The 19363-nt window shown below is 37.0% G+C and overlaps 1 protein-coding gene across 17 annotated transcripts in view; it reads left to right on the forward strand.

Annotated features, from left to right (window-relative positions):
• The window catches only part of cacna1aa (calcium channel, voltage-dependent, P/Q type, alpha 1A subunit, a), a 107039-nt gene that overhangs the window by 72726 nt on the left and 14950 nt on the right, over positions 1 to 19363 (forward strand). For 13 of the 17 annotated variants that reach the window (XM_078797062.1, XM_078797069.1, XM_078797072.1 and 10 more), the window contains 8 exons: positions 536 to 652; positions 803 to 868; positions 2498 to 2595; positions 2676 to 2826; positions 3531 to 3658; positions 7765 to 7861; positions 17602 to 17716; positions 19056 to 19163. In XM_078797062.1, the coding sequence (XP_078653188.1) occupies positions 536 to 652; positions 803 to 868; positions 2498 to 2595; positions 2676 to 2826; positions 3531 to 3658; positions 7765 to 7861; positions 17602 to 17716; positions 19056 to 19163 (880 nt within the window). Of the gene's footprint in view, positions 1 to 535; positions 653 to 802; positions 869 to 2497; positions 2596 to 2675; positions 2827 to 3530; positions 3659 to 7764; positions 7862 to 10973; positions 11071 to 17601; positions 17717 to 19055; positions 19164 to 19363 lie in introns of all 17 variants that reach the window. The other 4 variants (XM_078797063.1, XM_078797065.1, XM_078797075.1 and 1 more) reach the window with 1 other exon arrangement.

The raw sequence follows: 19363 nt of genomic DNA on the forward strand, positions 1-19363 counted from the left end.
CCATTTCTGCATGTTTTTCAAGTTGACGGCTGTGTGCGAAAAATTAATGAAAATTTTTCTAAATCTGTGTGAAAATGTCGCAGACTATAGTTGACTGTAGTTAGTCACCAGAATAAGCCACAAACCAGGAGGATCTACTAAATACTTACAAAACACGAAATAATTATTGCCCACATTTTGTATATCGTGTACACTTGTGTGTATTTATTTATTTGTGTTCCAATAATTAGTTTTAAAGTTATTCAAATCGATAAAACAAGGGTGGCCAAATTTAACAAGGGTGCCTACTTTTGTTTAAATAATTACCGCACATAAATTCTTCATTTCTTTTGCCATCTATTGCTGTTTATTGTCTTCTATATGATATATGTAACTGAAATTATCGATCCCAGCAACCAGTGATTTATAAAGGAAAATCTTGCAAATGATCAGGGGTGCCCAAACTTTTTCACACCACTGTATCTCCTCTTTTTTCACTTGACTTTCTTCTGCAATGTATAATTCTAATTGAATTCATGTTACCCTACCTTTTTAGAATAACTTCATCAACCTAAGTTTCCTGAGGCTGTTCAGGGCAGCTCGTCTCATCAAGCTGCTGAGGCAAGGAGAAACCATTCGAATCTTGCTTTGGACCTTTGTTCAATCCTTCAAGGTGCGTCCTCAATCGTACAGCGTAGTACAGAGACTAGCACAGATACATGTTTGCATGTATTTGTGTGGACTCGCAGGGAAATCATCATATGTAAAGATATGCAAAATGTATGTATGTGGATGCTGCAATAATTACCGTGTCTGTCCTCAGGCTCTGCCTTATGTATGCCTCCTCATTGCCATGCTCTTCTTCATCTACGCCATCATCGGGATGCAGGTGGGTGGCAGCATACAATAAAGTCAGCATACAATAGCAATAACATGTTAATTATTTAAGGGTACCCAAATATGCAAAAGTGACATATTAATGATGTTGTAATTTGTGCTGTTGAGATTTAAAAAATATTGAGCGATTCATGTTAATTAATTGATCTTTTTTTTAATTTAAATATCGCATTAAAACTTTCATATGCTCCTCCATTTTCACGCATTTTCCCCGCAGCTCACCTTGCCCTCCCAACTATAGCGAGAGCCTATGAGTTGATGCCAAAGAAGCACAAACACAATGACAGCCAATCAATGTCCACGTCAGGGTTTCACTGACTGTTGGTAAAGTTACATTGTTGATTTAGTAAAGTAAAAGTAAAGTAAAATTAAAGTAATAATAATAACTAATAATAATAATACATTTTATTTGCATAGCGCTTTTCGTAAAGTAAAAGTAAAGTAAAAGTAAAGTAAAAGTAAAGTAAAAGTAAAGTAAAAGTAAAGTAAAAGTAAAGTAAAAGTAAAGTAAAAGTAAAGTAAAAGTAAAGTAAAAGTAAAGTAAAAGTAAAGTAAAAGTAAAAGTAAAAGTAAAAGTAAAAGTAAAAGTAAAAGTAAAGTAATAATAATAACTAATAATAACAATACATTTTATTTGTATAGCACTTTTCATAAAGTAAAAGTAAAAATAAAAGTAAAGTAAAAATGTTACCTGGGTTCATGTATGTGTCCCGGTTAGCGTACAACATCGCCCGTGTCTTTTTGCGCTATTAATACACTGTGTGAGACAAACTGTGTTCCCATTTCTATTACATAATATCACTGTTAGCATTGTGCTAACATAAAAACCACAACCGCAAGTCACGGTCCTCTTGCTCAGTCGCCCGTCTACGATGTCATCCATCAGCAAATCTGTAGTTCTTTGATAACTAACACAGTTACGCCACAAGTCTTTTTTTTGTTGTTTTTATTGAAAAAAAATTTACCACAGAGGAGCCAAAGAATGTTGATAAAGATTATGATTATTGTTATTATTATTATAAAGGTGACTATTAAATTTTAGCAATTTTAGCAATAATGTTCATTTATTTCCATTTTATATGCATTTTATACATGTAAAAAAAGTGTTTTTGTTGTCATTTTTGGATGCGTTTCTTAGAGCCACACAGCTCATTAAACTTTTGCATTTTGAATGGTTTTATGCATGCAAAAAAAAAAGTGTTTTTGTTGTCATTTTTGCGTGTCTGAACTGATTAATTGTAATTAATTCTTACCGGCACAGTTTGATTTAGTTTTGGTTTGAGTCGGACCTTCACAAATGGATTAATGACACTAACTGAGGTTCCACTGTATATGTATAAAAAGTGGATAAAGTCCACAAGAGTGTTTCTTAGAGCCACACAGCTCATTAGCATTAAAGCTACAGATACACAAAACGTGTTCCCTGTAGGGCTTACTAAAAGCACGTTAAACATTCAGTATTTTGTGCAACAGACTTCCAATATAGTATTGTAGTACCTCTGAGACTAACTTTAAATTGTTGACAACTAGTATAATAAGAGGATGTCTAGGAACGCTCATGAGGAAAATAAAAAACATCATTTTTTTGTGTTTAGTATTCACAATGCGATCATGTTTGCAGCTTTTTGGGAATATTGCTATTGAAGAAGACGGAGAAAGTGCCATCAACCAGCATAACAACTTCAGGACCTTCATTCAGGCTCTCATGCTGCTCTTCAGGTGCCATTATTGACACAAACGTTGTGTTCCTTTGGGAAGAGAATGTGTTACAATGTAACGGTTGTGTGGTTTTTTTGCAGGAGCGCAACCGGGGAAGCGTGGCATGACATCATGCTGTCCTGTCTCGGGGGTAAACCTTGCGACGAGCTGTCCGGGAATACCGAACCGGAGTGTGGCAGCCAGGTGGCTTACCTCTACTTTGTCTCCTTCATCTTCTTCTGTTCGTTCCTGGTAAGTTCACCGAGTAAATCATACGACCCGTTTTACATTTTCTAAACGGTAGCCTCCAAGTTATTTCCTTTAAACTTAAAAAAAGCCCAAAACTTACCACTTCCACACGGATAGGGAGGATAACTATTAACAGTTATTTAACCTTTAACATGAACATTAATCAAACGTAATAATTTTTTTCTGGGTACATGATACCATACAGCATCCATATCAAACTAACATTAAACTTTCATATCAAGGCGGGGGGCCTCAAACTAGTGTCCTGCGGGCCACATTTGGCACATTTGGCCCGCGGGCCGCGTGTCTGCCATAGATGTTTCTTTAGTGATTTAATACTAAAATAAGAAAATAAATAAAACTAAAACTAGCTCTCAGTAATAGTCGGGTAACAAAAGAACCTTCAATTTATTAATATGATTTTTTTGAGGTTCAGTTTACCATTTTTGGAAATTAACATTGAGGGGTATAGTGACAAAAAAAGGCCTTCATGCCCACACCAAAAGTATTAAAACCAACATTTTCATGAATGAGGAAGCCTAAGAAGATAACCAAGACATGAGAACCAAATTTGATGGTAACTTATTATTTTTAGTGTTTTAGTGTCACTGATCCATGAACATAAGAGATGATACCAGAAAGCTAACACAAGAGGAAAGGTTAATGGTGAACTTCTGTAATGAGCGTCTTATCGTCCGCTTGTCCAGATGCTGAATCTGTTCGTGGCCGTCATCATGGACAACTTTGAGTATCTGACAAGGGATTCTTCCATCCTTGGACCTCATCACCTGGATGAGTATGTCAGGATATGGGCAGAATATGATCCTGCTGCCTGGTGAGTGGGAAATTGCATTCGCCACCATGCACATACACACTCGTAAAAAAAAACACGATGCACTCTCCTTCTAGTTGCCGTCATAAACGTATCACATTCCAGTAGGGCTGCAATTAATAATTATTTGCATTAATCCCAAGTTTGGTGTTTCGGCCCCTAGACCAGGGGTGTCCATATTCTAACAAATGGAGGGTGCAATATATATTTTGTAAAGTAACACCTGTACATATGAGAAGAAGTTACATATATTTCAATATTTTTTTTCTTAAATTTAAAATAAGCTTCCTACGCTTTAATTTTTATTATAGATATATAATAGCTTTTTTTACCCAACCAATTTGCCCAAAATTGCAATTTTTATTTTGTTTTATTTCATTTTCCCTTTGAAAAGTTTGACTCTATGCTACTAAAATTACATTATTTTTCCCTCTTAATGTTCCAAGTTTATTCTTGTCAAATTGTGAATTTTTTTCTCTTTTGTGTAACACTCATTTTCTAAATGATTTAACAAAATTATTTCATTTTTCCTTTGAAAAGTTCGACTCTATGCTACTAAAATTACATTATTTTTCCGCTTAATGTTACAAGTTTATTCTTGTCAAATTGTGACTTTTTTCTCTCGTTTGTGTAACACTCATTTTCTTAATGATATAACAAAATTTCGCAAAATTACAGCTGTTTTTGCTATTTCCAACTATTTCAACATTTTTCCTATGATATTTTGAATTTATTCTTGAACCATGAAAACTTTTTCCACACCGTAATTAAAAAAAAAACTACAACTCATTCATTTTTAAGTCAGTTTTCTTTAATACTGTATTTCAACTTTATATTAAAGTTATATATATGAGAAGAAGTTACATATATTTCAATATTTTTTTTCTTAAATTACCCTCATATTTCAACTTTCGTTTAAAATAAGCTTCCTACACTTTCATTTTTATTATATACGTAGTATATTCTAGCTTTTTTTAACCCAACCAAATTTGCCCAAAATTGCAATTTTTATTTTGTTTTGTTATTTCAGTGTCTCTTGGAAAAGTTTGACTCTATGCTATTAAAATTACATTATTTTTCCTCTTAATATTATAAGTTTATTCTTGTCAAATTGTGACTTTTTTCTCTTTTGTGTAACACTTTCATTTTTTTATGTTTTAACTTTATTCTCGCAAAATTACACTCGTTTTTGCTATTACCAATTATTTCAACTTTCTTCTTGTGAGTATGACATTTTTCCTATGATATTTTGAATTTATTCTTCCACTATAACTTTTTTCCACAAAGTAATTAAAAAAAAAACTACAACTGAATTAATTTTTAAGTCAGTTTTCTTTAATACTGTATTTTCAACTTTATATTGTTATCATTATTTTTCGTAATCTATTGCAATGTGATTTTTGTCAAATTGTGACTTTATTCTTGTAAGATTACTGCTAATTTTTTTAGAATTTAAAAAAAAGAGCCGCACTTTGGACACCCCTGTGCACGCACCTTCTAATCGTATCCTTAAACATGTCGTATCTCCGCAGCTAAAGATGCTATCCTCCGACAACACCTTTCTTGTTTCTTCTACCCCTTTTTAACATGCTTGCTCACACAGGGTTGACGCAGTGGAAAATGCAAACTTCTCAACCATTTCTCTTTTGAAATGTATCATACTAATAATATCCTACAGCACAGAGACCAGGAAGTACTATTAACAAGTTATTGTTGGCTAGTGATTGCTTCCTGAGGACTTTTTCTAGTTTTCTGTCAAAGGGATTGTGACGGAGGTGAGAATAACCCTAAAGGACATCTGGTTATCTCACTCCTACAGTGCACCCGCTTCCTTCTACTCCTCCTCCTCTTCCTCTTTATCCTCTTCCTCTCCTTTATGTACAACTTATCCTTAAAAAGCCTGGCATCTGGCATCTGAATACAGCCAAAAACTTCTTTACAAAGCCTCCTTTGTCTTACGCTACAGTATGATGACCCCGTCTACTGTAGACATGCTAAGTTTCATGGCGTATGTATTCCAATATGTGTGTGCTTGTTGCTGATGTGGTCCTGCAGACTGCACGTTGAAAGGAAAAGCCCATAAGGCTGGGGCGTTTCCATTTAAAGAGTCAGTGAGGTTGCAGCAAGGGGTAAATTAGCAGTTAGCACCATAACAGATGAGAGCCCAGTCAAGATCAGACACAATTTACTTTTTTCACTGTTTAATCACCACTGTATTTATTGAATATACATATATGGTAATGGTTTAATTTCATTTGAACATGCATCAGATTACAATTGAATGCATCCCATAATAAGTTCCCAGTTCCACATGTCCAAAAGGAGTAGGAAGAAGCAAAGCGTATTAAATCCTACCCCTCCATCTGGTACTTTTACAATCAGTAACTGTTACATTTGTTCACTTCCTGCTTTCCAAAATATATTTTTTTTAATTTTTGAATTTTTTGTCCCGTACCGAAGTACGAGGTGATATGACCATCCAATGACATAATGGGTACCGTAGTAAGTGTCAATATAGTGATATATATAGCACATCATGACTGGTTCAAGACTCTTCATCCTTGTATTTAGCAAACAAAAAATAACTTTCATTTGTTCACTTCCTGCTTTCCTAATATAATTTTAATTTATTTTAATTGTATATTAATTTTATTTAATTTTGTTTTACTTAATTGTATTAATTTTTATTATTTTTTTATTTACAATTTTTTTTAATTATTAAATGATTTTTATATTATAATTATTTATAAATGGAGGGTGCAAGGTATATTTTGAAATTTTGTAAAGTAATACCTGTACATTTGAGAAGAAGTTACATATATTTCAAAATTTTTTATTATTATTTCAATAATTATTATTTATAATTATTATAATTTTTTTTGCTAAATACAAGAACCAGTCATGATATAGTCATATATATATACATATATCACTATATGGCCAGTTACTATGGTACTCATTATGTCATTGGATGGTATTATATCACCTCGTACTTCGGTACGAGGTACATTATTTAAAAAAAAAAACTTAAACTGTATTATGGAAAGCAGGAAGTGAACAAATGTAACAGTTACTGACTGTAAAAGTACCAGATGGAGGGGTAGGATTTAATAAGCTTTGCTTCTTCATACTCCTTTTGGACATGTGGAACTGTGAACTTATTATGGGATGCACTCAATTGTAATCTGATGCATGTTCAAATGAAATTAAACCATTACCATTATTTTCATTTTTTGTCACGTACCAAAGTACGAGGTGATATGAGCATCCAATGACATAATGTGTACCATAGTAAGTGTCAATATAGTGATATATATAGCACATCATGACTGGTTCAAGACTCTTCATCCTTGTATTTAGCAAACATCAACTGCTTGTATTGTTTCTTGAATTGGCTCATCGTTGTGCATTGTTTGAGTTCCTTACTCAATCCATTCCATAGTTTGATTCCACATACTGAAATGCTATGGCTTTTTAACGTAGTCCTAGCATAGAAGTGTTTCAAATGTAGTTCTTCCCTGAGATCATATTTCTTGTATCTCATGTAGAGAAGTATTAGATGACATTTTTTAGGTAATTGGCTATTTTTAGCCTTATGCATTATTTTAGCTGTTTGAAGATTAGTCAGGGATTTGTAAATACAATTCATAACCACACCAGCCATAATCGAACCACTAACATGCCGCCACGCCACCTCCAGATGGACACCACACCACACCACACCACAGCACAGGAAGAAGATACAAGAGATAGCGGAATGTCGAGTGCATATTTAAGAGGGAGGCGCTAAGCGCACCACAAGCGGCTATTAAGCAGTTACCACACACGGCAAATGCTTCATGAAGTGTCCGTTTAGTTAGACACCCTCTGCTGTGCTCAGGACCACGTCCGAGAGTGTGTGGCATGCAGTACAGTACAGTACTTGTGTTATTTATTTATGTATTTATTTATTTTCACAATACTACCAAAGATGTTCAGATACTGTGTGACTTTTGTGCTCTTCCTCTCAATGTTTTCTCTTTGTTATGAACGTCTGTGTGTGTGTGTTTTTATTCCTGTGTGTGTGTGTGTGTGAGTGTCTCCTAACTCCCCTTGTATTCTTCTTGCAGCGGGCGCATTCATTATAAGGACATGTACAGTTTATTGCGAGTTATCGACCCGCCTCTCGGCTTAGGAAAGAAATGCCCCCATAGGGTGGCCTGCAAGGTTTGACTTCCATTCAAACAACAATTCTCAAGCACACTTGCTAGCCGCAGCATCCAGGAATGCAGTGAATGCTGCTTTATTATTGTTTTAGTTGTTGGGGTTTTCCTTTTCCATTTTTTTTTTTCACCCCCCCCCCCCCCCCCCCACCACCATTATCAACTTGCATTCTGCAATGCCGAGAGAATGTGCGGGACAATGCAGACACCCATGAAGTGTAAAAATTCAAATATGTTTTATCACATTTTGTTATATATGACGATGATTTTATTTTTTTGCTTGTCGTGGCAATAATGTAGCAAGCTACGGTGGCCCACTGTAGGGTTGCATTGTTCTTGGTTTTTTTTGGGGGGGGGTTTTGGGGAACGACAGAAACTGCATTGACACCCCTCCCTTTCCCCCCGCCCCCCTCCCTCCTTCTAGTGTGAGCTGCCAAGCTGTCGCCCGCTCTTATGTGCAAAACCAATGTGTTTTTAAACAGTCAACGTAGTAGAAAATCATACAAAATGATGGATGGATAGATAGATAGATAGATAGATAGATATCATTGCACAATATCACAGCAGTGAAGTGGCTCCTGCATAATAATAATAATGTGGAGAATCAGATATGAACAACAATATACAGCGTAAACAATAATTTGTACAAATAATTTAAATACTTTAGAATAAATAATAATGAGGAATACAAGTGCAAAATTACTATTAAGCTCATCTAGCTAATATGTCACAGAGGTTTCCCAAGTGACAGTGACAGAGCAAACAAGTGGAAACATGATACATTTTTCCGTGCTAATAAACAAGCTAGTCTGGACATATTCGTCAACTTGACAAAAAAAGTCAATATTGCATAATGTGAGCCCCTTTTAATGCATTCAATAGGTGTATTTTCATTCAGCGATAAAAGTAGTAAAAAAATACTTGGTGGAGTACTTCACAAAGTTGACTGGCATGGGCTGGATCCGGGTCGATCCCAGTATTATTGCTTAATTATAAAAATGCATAATTTTGCAATTATTATTGCATAATATTGCATAATGTGGGCCCTTTTAATACATTCAATGGGTGTATTTTCATTCAGTGATAAAAGTGGTAAAAAATACTTGGTAGAGTACTTTACAAAGTTGATTTTCACACAGCATGTTGGCATGGGCTGGATCCGGGTCGATCCCGGTATTATTGCATAATTATAAAAATGCATAATTATGCAATTATTATTGCATAATGTGAGCCCTTTTAATGCATTCAATAGGTGTATTTTCATTCAGCGATAAAAGTGGTAAAAAATACTTGGTAGAGTACTTCACAAAGTTGATTTTTACACAGCTGGCATGGGCTGGATCCGGGTCGATCCTGGTATTATTGCATAATTATAAAAATGCATAATTATGCAATTATTATTGCATAATGTGAGCCCTTTTAATGCATTCAATAGGTGTATTTTCATTCAGCGATAAAAGTAGTAAAAAATACTTGGTAGAGTACTTTACAAAGTTGATTTTTACACAGCTGGCATGGGCTGGATCCGAGTCGATCCCAGTATTATTGCATAATTATAAAAATGCATAATTTTGCAATTATTATTGCATAATGTGAGCCCTTTTAATGCATTCAATAGGTGTATTTTCATTCAGCGATAAAAGTAGTAAAAAATACTTGGTAGAGTACTTTACAAAGTTGATTTTCACACAGCATGTTGGCATGGGCTGGATCCGGGTCGATCCCGGTATTATTGCATAATTATAAAAATGCATAATTTTGCAATTATTATTGCATAATATTGCATAATGTGAGCCCTTTTACTGCATTCAATTTGTGTATTTTCATTCAGCGATAAAAGTAGAAATAAATACTTGGTAGAGTACTTTACAAAGTTGATTTTCACACAGCTGGCATGGGCTGGATCCGGGTCGATCTCAGTATTATTGCTTAATTATAAAAATGCATAATTTTGCAATTATTATTGCATAATGTTGCATAATGTGAGCCCTTTTAATGCATTCAATTTGTGTATTTTCATTCAGCGATAAAAGTAGTAAAAAATACTTGGTAGAGTACTTCACAAAGTTGATTTTCACACAGATGGCATGGGCTGGATCCGGGTCGATCCCAGTCTTATTGCATAATTATGCAATTATTATTGCATAATGTGAGCCCTTTCAATGCATTCAATAGTATATTTTCATTCAGCGATAAAAGTAGTAAAAAATACTTGGTAGAGTACTTCACAAAGTTGATTTTCACACAGTTGGCATGGACTGGATCCGGGTCGATCCCAGTAGTCTACTTTCTCCCGGGTGGTCAGCAGAAACAAAGCAGCATCCCTCAGCACTCGGTAAAAAAAAAAAAAAAAAAAAGACACACAAGCACCAGACTTGATCGCTGCCGGAACAACAGGATTTTATTGCAAGTTTGAATGATCTCATAACAGGTTCAATGATCCGTAATGCGGGATGCAAACTCAAACTCTAACTTCCTGTCTGCCGCCCCCCCCCCCCACCTCCACTTCAAAGCTCTTGAATATGGAGTAGTATTTCATGTTACAGGGCTCGATTCTTAAACGTATTGAGAAGGTAATTGACAGTTTTTTTTTTTAATGTATTTATAAATACGGAATCCTACCTCGCGGAAATTCACTTATCACGGTCGGGTCTGGAGCCAATGAACAGTGATAAAGGAGGGATTACTATTAAATGGGATATAATGCTACAGTATATGTTGCATAAATACTTATTGTTTAGCATTGAGGGCTAGTAAGTTTGTCCAAGTAAATCAATGTTTGACTAGTTTTTGTATGAAATCCTGCTAAATTGTGAGTAGAACAGATGGTACATACACATATAATATATACTGTATATGATTTCATGATTATTAGCATTATGAATGAAGTGTAACGAGGCTTTGATAGCTCAGAGTGAAGCCTCGTTATGGCCACCATGTCTACAAATCAACCCAATAACCTTGTCTTTTTCTTTTTTTTTTTTCTTTTTGGTATTTCTCTCTCTCTTTCTCTCTCTCTCTCAACCTCACTTTCTCTCAATCTGTCCCTTTTTCCCTTCATCCTCTCTTTTCTATGTCTTGGTTACTGGGGTGGTGGCACTGGCTGGTTGGTGCAGTGGCAGGCTCAGTTGCAGGCAAATGTATGACATGCTGAGGCACATGTGTCCTCCACTAGGCCTCGGGAAGAGGTGTCCTGCACGGGTGGCCTACAAGGTTAGAGAGGACCCCGCCCCCTTTAAAGTCACTTCCTGTGGGTGACTGAGGGTAGAAATGGGGGTGTAGTAAGACGTCAATATGGTTGTAAATCTTTAAATGGTGTTGTTTGTTTTGGTTATATCTTTTTTTTTTTTTTTCTGTTTTTGTGGAAAAATGCAGGAGTGGGGTCAGTGTTGTGGCGTTGTGTGGCAGTGTGGGAACGGGTGGTGGAGGTGTAGCAAGACAAATAAGGGGAGTGGGGAGGCGAGAGACACGGGTGCTTATCCACAGGAGGGATCCGAAAGGAGGGACCTTCTCAGCTCGTTTGCACCGTTACGCCATTGACACACACACACACACAACACGATTCACGCTACACAAGTCACAAAACACGCATGTTGTTCTAGCCCAGGGGTGGGCAAACTTTTTGACTCGCGGGCCGCATTGATATGACAAAATTTATGGGGGGCAGACTATATATTTTACACGTAACAGTCCACCTGGTATTATTGTATCTGTAAAAATGTCATGCAATCTGCTATTATTATTTATTATTTTATATTTATATTTAAATATTTTAAAAATAATAAAATATTATAATAATTACAATAAAATTTAAATAAGAATTATTATATTATTATTATGTAAAATATGCAAATATAACAATAATATTATATATAATTAATATAATAATTAGCATTAATATAATAATTATAATCATAATAGTTCTAATAATTATTATAATAACCTAATAACAATATTAATAATATTAATAATAATAATAATAATAATTATTATTATTATTATTATTATTATTATTATTATGTGCTTGTGTCCCTTTTTTCAGGAGCACTTTGTAAACAACAGACCATGTCAAAAAACGAAATTTATAAAACCATCAAAAGGTTGGCTCAGGCCATGCTGCCAGGTTGTATGTTGACTTTAAATGAAATACTTTGGAAAGATTGGGCGGGCCGTATTCAAACACTTGGCGGGCCGGATGTGGCCCCCGGGCTGTAGTTTGCCCACCCCTGTTCTAGCCATAAAGTGTAAAAAAGAAGTCGGATACACATCCTTCACAAAACACACACACACATAAAAATAAGCACACATGTGCAGCAGTGCTTGGAAGGTCCACCAGACTTCCGTCCTCCCGACTCGTTCCTTCCTGTGGATGGGGCGGACACACTCCCACCGACACACAAACGCAAACCGAATGAGGTCACACGCACCCACACGGGAAGAGACACGGTATATGTTCTTGGCTATGGTAGAGAGAGCAGAAGGGCTTGTGTCAGTGATGTGTTTTTCCTCCGAGAGAGCCTTTTGGTTGCCATACAGCAGACAGCGCTTTCTTTTTTCTGTCACCCTTCATGTAGCAGCGCCGAGCCCCCCCCCCCCCCCAACCCCCCCTCGAGCTGCCTCTTTTTTCTATCTGCAAGTCCAATCTTCTCTTTGTCCTTTGGTTCTGTCGTCAATGCAGTTCTATTCTGTTTCCAGCCCCCACCTCCTCCTCCTTTTCTTCCTCCACATCTCTGCATAACCCCTCCCCGCACTCTTACCCTCTACCTGTCTTCTGCATGGCCGACCACCGTCACCATCACCGCCAGTTCCATGCACGCATCTCAACACACAACAAATACATTGTTTACGTACTATGCAAATATCCAATAAGTCAACATCGTCATCGCTCAGCTGACCTGGAGCCAGTAGCGCCCTGCAAAAATATATCAAAATTGTCATTATCACTGACTATATTATAAACTGTGAACCTTGAAGTGTCACCGTGTATGTTTCCCCATTAAGAATAAATAAATAATAACAATAATCACAAAGTTATAGTTAAAAAAAACAAGCGCTATTCCAACCAGGTCTCCTGTGTCATCATTTTGGTTCTACCTGCACTCTTAAAAATGCTGCGTTAAAAACAACCCAATATGGTTTGTTTCCTGTCTTCGCCTCTCGTCCGAAGACAGCTGGGATAGGCTCCAGCACCCCTCACGACCCTCGTGAGGAAAAAGCGGTAGAAAATGAATGAATGAATGAACATTATTAGAGCTCTCTAGACATGAAGTAGCACCCCTATAGTCACTTATACACTCCTATAATTCATTATTTATGACATTACACAACTCTTTTGCTGGAGACCCGAGTTCAATTCCACCCTCGGCCATCTCTGTGTGGAGTTTGCATGTTCTCCCCGTGCATGCGTGGGTTTTCTCCGGGTACTCCGGTTTCCTCCCACATTCCAAAAACATGCTAGGTTAATTGGCGACTCCAAATTGTCCATAGGTATGAATGTGAGTGTGAATGGTTGTTTGACTATATGTGCCCTGTGATTGGCTGGCCACCAGTCCAGGGTGCCTGAAGACAGCTGGGATAGGCTCCAGCACCCTCCGCGACCCTCGTGAGGAAAAGCGGTAGAAAATGAATGAATGAAGTTAGGTTGGTTATCTTAACCCAAACAATTGGGTTGTTCATATGACCCAACGTCAAAGTGGGTTGTTTACATATTTACTACACTACTACAAGTTGGGTTGCCAATATACCATATATATAAATATATATATTTTTTTATTTTTATTTTCACATAATGGAAATCACAACCCAGCAGCAAATAACTTAGCACCCAACAGAGATAACCCAGCGAATTGGGTTCTCAGAATACCCAATTCAATAAAAAAAATACCCAATTAAATGACCCGACAGGCTCAACCCAGCGGTTGGGTCAAAAAAAAAAAACAAACCCAGCATTTTTAAGAGTGTGACAAATATTCCACTTAAAGGGGTTTGGTACACTTCCACAGGAGAATGCCGCGGAGCTTTAGTGAGTGGCGAATAGTGTGTGTAATATGGCTGGTTAAACAGTACCCTCCCCTCATCGTCCTCCTGGGAACTAAAACCATTAAAGTCGACTTCTTCAGCATCATAGTTGAAGGCTCGATAATTCCTTTGTCGGGATCGCGCTCTCATGTTGCTGTCTGAGTCACTTTTGTTTTGAGGCAAATTAGCAATCTAGATAGAGATATCGTCTTCATCACACACGTTGTCACAGCCTTTCGAAAAAACCTGTCGTGATAGTGGACCGTTGGCGGTCTAAGCAGTCCAAACACAAGTTGTCATAATTCTACACTTAATTGTGAAATTAGCCATAAATTAGCCGTATCACTGTACAACTCGCAGGTTTCAAAGTGTTGTGAATGCTATTTAACATGCTATTTAATGCTATTTAACATGCTATTTAATGCTATTTAACACGCTATTTACGTCCTTAATATATGTGTTCAGCCTCCTCCCTGAATGACAGTACACCATAGACCAGAGGTAGGGAACCTATGGCTCGGGAGCCAGGTAGGGCTCTTTTGATGACTGTATCTGGCTCTCAAGCATTTCTTACCACAATAAAAATGTATTTTTGCTAACATTTTAAAGTAAACCATCACAGAAATGACTGTTAAAAATAATATTAAAAATCAACAACTTTCTTATGCATTTTAATTCGTCCATCTATATTCTGCTGCAATACGGCCAACCATATCTATCTTTCCTGATGATATTTTCCAGGTCAAACACCAAAACTTGATTATTACTGGGTAATGCTGTAGTCTACCTCGGTCATTGAGATGTCAAAAAAACATGTAAATGTAAACTTTCCTCCTTTAGTCAAATAGCTAAAGCTGCAGAACCAAGCCTTCTGACGAAGATGGCCAAAAGAATGAAATACGTCTACGGAGTACGGTGCAAAACTATGCAGCAGCAGAAGTTGTATTAATGGCAACAAGTATTTGATTTATTATTAGACACTGCGCTGCTCACGAAAGTGTGCTGGCCACACCCCATTGGCGTGGGGTAGTGTGCCTGGTCTACGTAATTAGAGCCCATTATTTAAAACTGTTGGTCTTACATAAAAATGCACACATTTTATTGTATTCAATGTTTAAAAAAATGTATATGGCTCTCACAGATACACATTTTAAAATATCTGGCCTTCATGGCTCTCTTTGCCAAAAAGGTTCCCGACCCCTGCCATAGACGGTCAATAATCGGGAAAACTAACTATTACTTGCATGACATTTTATTTTCCTTGCTTAACCAAAGCACGAGAGAAAATAGAAACCTTGTCGAGTCTTCAGGCAGGACTGCTTTCTTCGCCTTTTTTTTTCTTTTTGTTTGCATTTTCTCTGTATCCAAGCACCAGCTGCTGACATAGAGACTGTTTTAACGTTTAAATCTACACTGTAGACCCGAATGTTCAAAGTACTAACTTATGCATACTCAAAGTTCTTTAAAAAAGTTCTAATAACTTAATTATGTCAACATGTTCCATTTTGAGTACTTTTAACTAATACGGTTTAATGAAATTGAACTATATCTATATTAAGTAAGATTAACTTAAAAACATAAACTATATTTTTAAGTACATACAACTTAAGATACTGTAAATCGGAATGCTCAAAATAATTAATTGGTATAAGTATAGTTAACTTGAAATTTTCTTAAAAGTTCTACTTATAAATGTTGATTTCCAGTTGCATTATCTGTCTTTTCAGTTTATTTAACTTGTAATTCATTTAACATGTTGTTCCATTTTGAGTACTTTTAACTAATATGTTTTAATTAAGTTGAACTATGGCTATATTAAGTAAGATTAACTTAAAAGCATAGTTTAAATACAACTTAAGACACTGTAAATCGGATTGCTCAAAATAATTAAGTATAGTTAACTTAAAATTTTCTTAAAAGTTCTACTTATAAATGTTGATTGCCAGTTGCAATTTCTGTCTTTTCAGTTTATTTAACTTGTAATTTTTGGTTAATATGAACTTTTTGCAGATTTGTGTAACCTACTTAAAATAATTAACTCGTAGTTAATTAAAAAGTATCTATACATGTAAACCCGAATGTTCAAAGTACTTAAATAAATGAAGTTATGCATACTCAAAGTTCTTAAAAAAGTTCTAATAACTTAATTATGTCCAGTTCATTTAACATGTTGTTCCATTTTAAGTACTTTTGACTAATGTGTTTTAATAAAATTGCACTATGACTATATTAAGTAAGATTAACTTCTACTTTATTTGCATTATCTGTCTTTTCAGTTTATTTAACTTGTCATTTTTGATTAACATGAACTTTTTGCAGATTTGTGTAACCTACTTAAAAGAATTTGTAGTTACTTATAAAAGAAATGTATCAATTAAACATGAATAAATCAAACCAAGAATCAATTAAGAATAAATCCATTGCATCAGATAGATTTGTACTGTGTAGGTTACACATGCACACCTTCTTCCTATGGAAAGAGTTGAAATGAGAACCAAAATTCAGAAAGAATGGAGAATACGAATTAAAAAAAAAATAAAATAAAAAAAAATAAAAATAAAAAAAATGAAAAATTTAAAAATAAAAAAAAAATTAAAAATGTAAAAAAAATTTAAAACAATTTTAAAAATTAAAAAGTATATCTAATATCAACTCCAAATATTAAAGCTATGATATACTCAAATATTTGAGTTTATGAACTGAAAAAAAAAAGAGTTCTGCTAACTTATTCGGGTTTACAGTGTATTTAGCTCGATCCCCCCCCCCCCCCATATCATTTTCACCACATGACATTCAATAATCATACCACATCCTTGCATCATTTTCTTGCCCCCCCTATCCCTCCCATTGTTTCCGCAGAATGCTGCTCTCTCTCACCTATTAACCCTCAAAGTCTGTGCCCCATTTCTCCACACATTTAGACACCAAAGTGTTCCGGATAGAGCCGCTATGCTTCTATCCGATCAAGTCAGCGATAACGGCATACATGAAAAAAAAACAAAAAAAATGCACAAAGCCATTGTAATGAGGATGCTTTCTGTGTACGGCTGCGCAGCTGCTTGTTCTGTGAGGCATATCGCGTGTGCATTGCATGCTTTGCATGGAGGGATGTGCTAGTTGGAGCTTAGGGGGGGTGTTGACATTTAAAAAAAAAAAAAAAAATACTTGCAAAATATGGAAGTGGGGGAAGTGTATGCATGATTTGCTGCATGTCTGGGTGGTCGCCGTCCGTCTTCCTGTCGCCAAACACACACAAAATGACTGTGCTGTGCGTTGGCGTGTGTCCTTACTGTAATGAGCCAACAAGGAAACAAACCAAAGTGTACTCCCTTTTCCTACAAGATGTCCGTCGCTTGGTTTTGGCTTGTTGGTTTATGATCAGATCTGTTTTGAACCTCCAATCCCCCTCCCTTCTTACGTACGAGCTGTGCAGAACAGAATTCAGTCGTTCTATATGTGGGTTGAAAGGTCAGCATGCCTCCTTGAAGGAACCTGTGAGAACCTCAACAATAATCGGTTCTCTGCAGAACTGTGGCATCGCCACATTAAATCTTATCGGAATTTTAAGCTAAAATTGCTAATTCAAATAAGCTACAGATGCTATGCACAGCTCTTTAACCACCCCCCCCCCCCACCTCCACCCCCCCTCCCTACCTTGTCACCTGGAGGTTCCAAGAACATGTTATGTCTTATTTGTTCCTCATCCTGATTGACCTTCTCGTGCAGAGACTCCTCCGCATGGATCTGCCCGTGGCCGACGACAACACCGTTCACTTTAACTCCACCCTCATGGCGTTGATCCGCACCGCCTTGGACATCAAGATCGCCAAGATTTCTGAAGGTGAACATCAACATCATGTACTTTAGTGGTGTTTAATATTCGTATTACAGTACTTGGTGCTAGCATTCCATATGCTAAACAGATTTGAAAGGTGTGTGTAAAAGTAAAAGTGATGTTTTGTTGTTATGCAAATTTTGGAGTTGCCAGACCGGAGCAGGAGGGGATAGAAAAGAAGAAAAAAGAAAACAGAGTGGGGGGGACAGGAGACAATGCGGGATAATAACAGCACAACAGAAACAAACAGGACTACATCAGCAAAAATATTTTTTTAACATTAGAGCCCTCTAGACATAATGTAGCACCCCTACTCTCCCCTTCACATGCCTATGCCAAGATAGTAGACATTCATTCATTCATTTTCTACCGCTTTTCCTCACAAGGGTCGCGAGGGGTGCTGGAGCCTATCCCAGCTGTCTTTGGGCCAGAGGCGGGGTACACCCTGGACTGGTGGCCAGCCAATCACAGGGCACATATAGACAAACAACCATTCACACTCACATTCATACCTATGGACAATTTGGAGTCGCTAATTAACCTAGCATGTTTTTATGGAATGTGGGAGGAAACCGGAGTACCCGGAGAAAACCCACACATGCACGGGGAGAACATGCAAACTCCACACAAAGATGGCCGAGAGTGGAATTGAACTTGGGTCTCCAAGAGTTGTGTAATGTCATAAATAATGAATTATAGGAGTGTATACGTGACTATAAGGGTGTTACATGTCTAGAGAGCTCTAATAATGTTAAAAGAGAACATGCAAACTCCACACAGAGATGGCCGAGGGTGGAATTGAACCCTGGTCCTCCTAGCTGTGAGGTCTGCGTGCTAACCACTCGACCGCCATGCAGCCGAGCATTCCATATGCGAAACATATTTGAAAATTGTTCTGTGGAGTATTATTTGGCTTTATTTGATGTTTTGTTGTTATGCAAATTTGGAGTTGCCAGACCGGAGCAGGAGGGGATAGAAAAGAAGAAAAAAAAAACAGAGATGGGAAGTGCGGGGACAGGAGACAATGCGGGACAATAACAGAACAACAGAAACAAACATCAGCAAATTTCGATGAGGAATATTTTTTTTAACATTAGAGCCCTCTAGACATGATGTAGCACCCCTATGCTATATATAGCAGTGGGTTGTTTACTTCCTGTTCTGTACAATACTTCCTGTCTCATCACTGTGATGATCGTGAAATGACCACTGTACAAGATGATAATGATTATAAAAAAAAAAGCATATATCGGCGTTGTGATTTTTCACGGAACTGAACGGTGTTCGATCTCGAATATACCGTACAGTACGTCTCATGTATTTCTTTTATGTGAATGTCCATCAGGCGGTATCGACAAGCACCAGATGGACGCAGAGCTGCGGAAAGAGATGATGGCGATCTGGCCCAACCTCTCCCAGAAGCATCTGGACTTGCTGGTTACACCCCACAAGTGTAAGTTGCGGAGTATGGGGTCGGGGGGAGGGCCCCCCCCCCCCCCACCCCAGTGCGGTGGCATAAACACGGCTGCAGGCGCACCCCGGCGCCACCCTCCGACGTTGTTTCTCTTCCACGCCACCCGAGGAAACGCTTCTTTCAGCCAGTCTCTCTCTCTCTCTCTTTCTTCACTGCTGCACCCTCTGATACAGCTGGCA

Source organism: Doryrhamphus excisus, linkage group LG16, assembly GCF_037039965.1.
Source record: "Doryrhamphus excisus strain RoL-2023G ecotype Guam linkage group LG16, RoL_Dexc_Guam_v1.1, whole genome shotgun sequence".
NCBI lineage: Eukaryota > Metazoa > Chordata > Actinopteri > Syngnathiformes > Syngnathidae > Doryrhamphus > Doryrhamphus excisus.